This window comes from Coenobita brevimanus, chromosome 26 (genome assembly GCF_032717465.1).
Source record: "Coenobita brevimanus isolate Jiangsu-jjx chromosome 26, ASM3271746v2, whole genome shotgun sequence".
NCBI lineage: Eukaryota > Metazoa > Arthropoda > Malacostraca > Decapoda > Coenobitidae > Coenobita > Coenobita brevimanus.
Genome location: NC_136979.1, coordinates 8,337,456 through 8,343,455, shown reverse-complemented (window position 1 = coordinate 8,343,455; position 6,000 = coordinate 8,337,456). Strand labels below are relative to the sequence as shown.

Here is a 6,000-nt window from a genome sequence, read left to right as displayed (position 1 = left end):
AACACATTCCGCATACAAAGATCCTTTAGAACAGAGGGAGGGCCCTCTCAATGTCAGGAGAGGCAACAGCTCCCTGAACATTCTCCAACCACTCCTTACTCTAGCCACAGAGCTAGTTCCAGCCCCACCTCAAGCACATAACATGTCCACAAAACATGAAAACTCTTCACACAATCAAAAGACTCACCAGCAAGATCTATCCTTTCTCGCATGATTATCTCTCCATGTTCGCCTGATGCACTGAGCAAATGAAATCAGCATGATCTTGCAGTCTACTTCTAATACCACTACATCTCTTATGCACCCACTTATCAGAAAGACTGCACAAGATGAAATTACTTCCCATGCCCTTGTGGAACACCACACACGGCCACTCTTCTTCTGCCCTGACAGTACCACCACCAGCCCTAGATATCATCACTCATTTTTTTCCGCATTTACTCTAAAACGCTCGTGCCCCATTCTGTTCTCCACATCCTAAATCTTTCCTCTGCCTCCCTTACTTTCTCTGCAATCAACACCTAGTCATCAGCATATGGCATCTCCCATGGGAATCCAATTCTGAAGTCATGTGAGAGAGCTTCAAGCAACATGACAACTATAAAGGACTCAAAACTGACCCCTGATGCATGCCAACATTCATAGGAAACTCATCACTCAAATCTCCATTACACTCTCACCTGGATGTGAGCACCCACGTACACAGCCATAATCACTCTAACCAGCCATTCCTCCACCCCAAGCTTTCTCTCTTAAACCTCTCTCATCAACAAGCAGAAAAATGGCAGCCAGTGTATCTAATTGTTCCTCCACTGAAAGTATATAGCTTTGTTCACCCCTACAGATCAGTTGCTCCATGGGATTCATAAAACATCATGTACAGTACACTCAGGTGCTTGTTACTGCCTATGAACAATAAAATATGGGGCAACTTTTTTGTTGCTCCATTTTTTGCTTTTATTTCTGCAAGTGTGTTTTCTGACGGGGATGCTTTAATGACCTGTTCTGATAAAAGTATGTGCAAGTAAATACATAAACACTTACCTTAGGGGATCCTTGCTTTTTCAGTGTCTGATCATTCAAACTGCCAACCATAGCCAAGGATGGGGCAGACACAGAGCCTGGTAGGGAAGAACTTGGCAGAGAAGAAGCAGGCTTGATGGAGGAGACAGGAAGAGGTACATTGGAAAATCTAGGGATTTCTGTTGCTAAGACAATGGGCAGAGCATTGTTGTTAGAGACAGCAGAAGATGAAGTAGCTGATGAGGCTGGAGGTGGGTTGCGGCTCGGTAGGGAAGGGCGGTCACGGGGCAACACTGCTCCCAACAATACCTGTCACATAAAGCAAGATGTCATGTTCACTTACAGTTAATTAGTTCTTTCCTCACTAAGTGCCCTGAACATCATCTCTGTCAATACAGTACCATTACAGTGAGCTCACCTATAACATGCTCCCCCATTATGCTGACTGTACATAATGCACTTGGCATCTGGTTAGATGCAGGACCAAACATGACTGAATATGGCATTATCTGTCACTGCACAGACCTATCTATTGCAGCACAAGTCATGTGACTACTCAGAGGCTCAACAGTGTTTTTTGTGTGTGTGTGTGTGTGTGTGTGTGTGTGTGTGTGTGTGTGTGTGTGTGTGTGTGTGTGTGTGTGTGTGTGTGTGTGTGTGTGTGTGTGTGTGTGTGTGTGTGTGTGTGTGTGTGTGTGTGTGTGTGTGTGTGTGTGTGTGTGTGTGTGTGTGTGTGTGTGTGTGTGTGTGTGTCCGACTCTGGGCATAGGCTTCACAGCCTGCTATCAAGGGCCAGCAGTCCTCCTACATACCATACACCTCTACATGTCACCACTTCGGCGCTAACACCCACCGCCCATATTGAATACATGCTAGGGCTGTCTCATACAGGACTGGTGTATTGGTATTAGCGGGGGTATTTTTACGACATGTCGGCGGGTCTTCTGGTAGATCAGTAAAGCCTGATTTAATGAAATTCAAATCTTTAAACTGTTCCCTGCCCCAGCCAGGATTTGAACCTGGGCCCGTTAGGACAGTGTGGGGTGATAGTTTGGTCTGGGTGACTGTGTGCTGCAGGTGGTGGCATGGTGTGGTGTGGATGATGGCATCTGGTGATGATGTGGTCTGGTGATGGTGTGGTCTGGGCAATGGAGTGGGGTGAAGACGTGGATGATGACAGAGTCTTTGTAATGGTATGGGGTGATAGTCTGGATGATGGTGTGGTCTACCTTCGCACTTCAGGTTCACCACAGTACAGTGTATTATTAACTGCGTTTATCATTGCCTGGTACATTCAAGGCCAGTTTGAAGTGGTTAGGGCTGACTTTGGCAGACATTATGGGAGGGTGATGACCATAAGCCATTTTTCCTAAAGGTTATGTAACTCCCACACTGCAAATTTCCATCACATTTTTCCCAAAGTCAACCAATTAGTTGTGTTACAGGCAAGGTGACTGTCCCATAACTTTGAATCCCATTTTTCACAAGGAGTGAGGAGGCTGTGAATACAGTTCTTGTATCTCTTTAGGGACAACAATCTAAGCAGAAATTCCAATTTCAATCTCCTGCCCTTTGGTATCAAAGAAGTCATAAGGCTGTCTCCACTGAAAGTGGTGGATAACATTGCTGTTTAAGACTACTGAAATGCCTTTCACCAAGAGTATACAGTCAACATATCCCAAGTTAAATTAGAGATGGACTTGATGTAACAAAGATTTAAAATTCTGTGACAGGCAACTTAATCTTGTCATCTCATATTCATTCACACAACAGAAGGGGGCAACCCTTCTCAAGTGAATCTCGTCACAAAAATTCACTTGCTATACCAAACTACCTGTTCCTCTGCTTGTCACCTCCCCTTCAACCTTCTGCTTGACTTTACAAATCATATCCAAGTATATGATGTGATTATATCATTAATATACAGTCTATCTTTAAACCAACTGACTTCTTTACTGCACTTCTTGCATGTAGTGCATTGTAGTGCTGATGTGAATGAGCTGGAAAATGTCAGAAGTATCCTAAGAAGGTCTGGCTAGCTGGAAAGAATGAAGCATAAGAGACTGACCAGGAGATAGTATGAGTGAGGTGGAATGTGAGAGGAGCAGGGGGAGGCTGATGATGAGGTGGAGAGGTATTTGACAGAGGGTGATGTGTTTGGGGGAGGGCAGCCTGGCGGCAGAGGACAAGGAGGCAATTGTTCGTGGCCACCTCTTCCAGGATTTAGGTATTTGGCTACAGACAGACAGACATATAGTGCACTGATTACTTATTCTTAGCAGTGGATGGAGTGGTGGTGGGAAGGAACACCATACAGGTTAGTCAGAATACTATAGGAGTTACAATTCATGTTATCTATACAGAGGTATTATGGGATGGTACCACTGAAACTTGGAGGTACCACGGTATCATATGCACGATGAGTAACTACTTCGTACAAGCTTGACAACTTAACACACAATGTTCACTTTTAATCACATCATTCTGATAATGCATTTATTTTACTCCTGATCCTGTAACGTAATTTCATTTAGCATGAGAGTACCCAAGAAGTAAATGGTTAATAAAGATTATAACCCATCCAGTTCTAAAGGTCTCTCCTAAGGTAAATATAACTAGAGGCCCCCCAAGGGGAGAATCACACCAGCCGCAAGCCGATACGTATCTAAAGTGGCTCGGAATATGGCCTTGACCTTGACCTACTTTCGCTAATTTCGAACTTGTAAAAGATTTTCATCCCTAGGGACCCCCTCCTCCGTTTTTTAGTTCCTAAAAAGAGACAGGCCAGAAAAAGGGATGGGGGATGGAGTTATCCCCGTACCCTGAAGATTGGGTCTATGAATGTGCGTGGATGTAGTACGATTGAGGCTAAAAGGGAGGAGATTGGGAGAATGTTTGTGAGAAGAAAGTTGGATATGTTAGCTTTGAGTGAAGCGAAGATGAAAGGGAAAGGGGAATCTATGTTTGGAAGTGTGAATGGAAGATTGTCAGGTGTTGATAGAGGAAGGGCAAGAGAAGGTGTGGCCTTGTTAGTGAGTACGGAAGTACAGCAATGTGTGATTGAATGGAAGGAGGTGTCATCGAGACTGATGTGGGTGAAAGCGAAATTTGGATGTGAGTTGTGGGTGTTTGTGAGTGCATATGGGCCTGGTAGTGAAAGGGATGAACAAGAGAGGGAGTCTTTCTGGAATGATGTTGATGAGTGTCTGCAGAGTTTTGGAGCGAATGTGAATGTGGTAATGATGGGAGATCTGAATGCTAGAGTGGGAAATGTAGCAGTTGAAGGCGTAGTTGGTATGCATGGTGTGCCTGGAAGAAATGAAAATGGGGAATGAATGATAACGATGTGTGTTGAGCGAGAGATGGTGATTGGGAATACGCTGTTTGTGAAGAAAGATATTTATAAGTATACATGGGTGAGACAGGAGGGTAGAAGGGTTGTTGATAGAGCTTTGATGGACTATGTGGTTGTGTCTAGGAATGTAATAGGAAGATTGTTGGATGTGAGAGTTCTGAGAGGGGAGGGTGGAGGTATGTCTGACCACTACCTGGTGGAGGGAAAGTTAAGAGTAGGTAAGAGATGGGTGAGAGCTAGGAGGGTTAGGTGTGGCAGGGAGGTTTTGAAAGTGAGTGAGTTGGATAAGAGAGAGAAAAAGATAGAGTATCAGGAGAAATTGAAAGATGAGTGGAACGCAGTGAAAGATCGGGAAAATGGCAGCGTGGAGGAGGAATGGCAGTTGTTTAAGAGTGCTGTGGTGGGGCATGCAGAAGAGGTGTGTGGTGTGAGACATGTGGGTGGTGGTGTAAGAAAAGGAAGTGAATGGTGGTGCGAGGAAGTAAGTATGGCTGTGGCTGAGAAGAGACGTGCATATGAAGTGTGGCTGCAGAGGAAAGATGAGATGTCATATGAAAGGTATAAGGAAAAGAGGAATAGAGCGAGAAGGGCTGTGCGTGATGCTAAAGTGGCAGCAGATGAGAGGTGGGGTAGGCGGCTGACAGAGAATTTTCAACAGAATAAGAAAATGTTTTGGAAGGAGGTGAAAAGGGTGCGAAAGGGAGAGTCTGGGAAGGAAGAACGAGTAAAAGCAGAGGATGGAAAGATGTTAACTGAGATGGATGCAGTAAGGAAGAGATGGGCAGAGTATTTTGAAAGATTGTTAAATGTAGAGGAGGAAAGAGTGCCTGAGATTGTGGCGGATGGAAGGGTGCAAGGAATAAATGTGTTGGGAGAGTTGAATGATTCTTTGATCACGAAGGAGGAAGTGGAGAAGGCAGTAAAGGAGATGAAAACAGGGAAAGCTGCAGGTATGGATGGGTGTGCTGTGGAATGCCTGAAGGGTGGTGGAGTGACTATTGTTGACTGGTTAGTAAGATTGTTGAATGTGTGCTTTGAGAAAGGTATGGTGTCAATTGACTGGGCAAGTGCTTGTGTGGTCCCGTTGTATAAAGGCAAGGGTGATAAGTATGAATGTACTAGCTTTAGGGGTATAAGTCTGTTAAGTGTTGTAGGTAAGGTGTATGGTAGAGTGTTAATTATGAGAGTTAGAGAGGGTACAGAGGGAGTGATTAGTGATGAGCAGTGTGGCTTTAGGAGAGGGAGGGGATGCGTTGATCAGGTGTTTGCTGTGAGACAAGTGTGTGAAAAGTATTTAGCGAAAGGCAAGGATGTGTTTTGGGCATTTATGGATTTAGAGAAAGTGTATGATAGAATTGATAGGGAGGCTTTGTGGACTGTTTTAAGATTGTATGGACTTGATGGTAGGTTACTAAAAGGGGTGAAAAGTTTTTATGTAAATAGTAGAGCATGTGTAAGAGTGGGAAATGCTGTGAGTGATTGGCTTCCCGTGAGAGTGGGGCTGCAACAGGGATGTGTGATGTCGCCTTGGTTGTTTAATATTTACATGGATGGTGTTGTAAGGGAGGTGAATGCAAGAGTTTTATAGGTGGTCTGAGTCTGGTAAATGTTGATGGTGGAGA

General features: G+C 44.5%; 1 protein-coding gene across 1 annotated transcript in view; it reads right to left on the bottom strand.

Moving 5' to 3' along the window:
* Window positions 1–499: 499 nt before the first annotated feature.
* Window positions 500–6,000, bottom strand: part of Cog1 (conserved oligomeric Golgi complex subunit 1) — a 236,970-nt gene continuing 231,469 nt past the window's right edge. The window contains exons 18-19 of the mRNA XM_080268130.1: window positions 1,045–1,332; window positions 500–508 (exon numbers count right to left, since the gene is read on the bottom strand). Coding sequence (XP_080124256.1) covers window positions 500–508; window positions 1,045–1,332 — 297 coding nt within the window. The remainder of the gene's footprint in view (window positions 509–1,044; window positions 1,333–6,000) is intronic.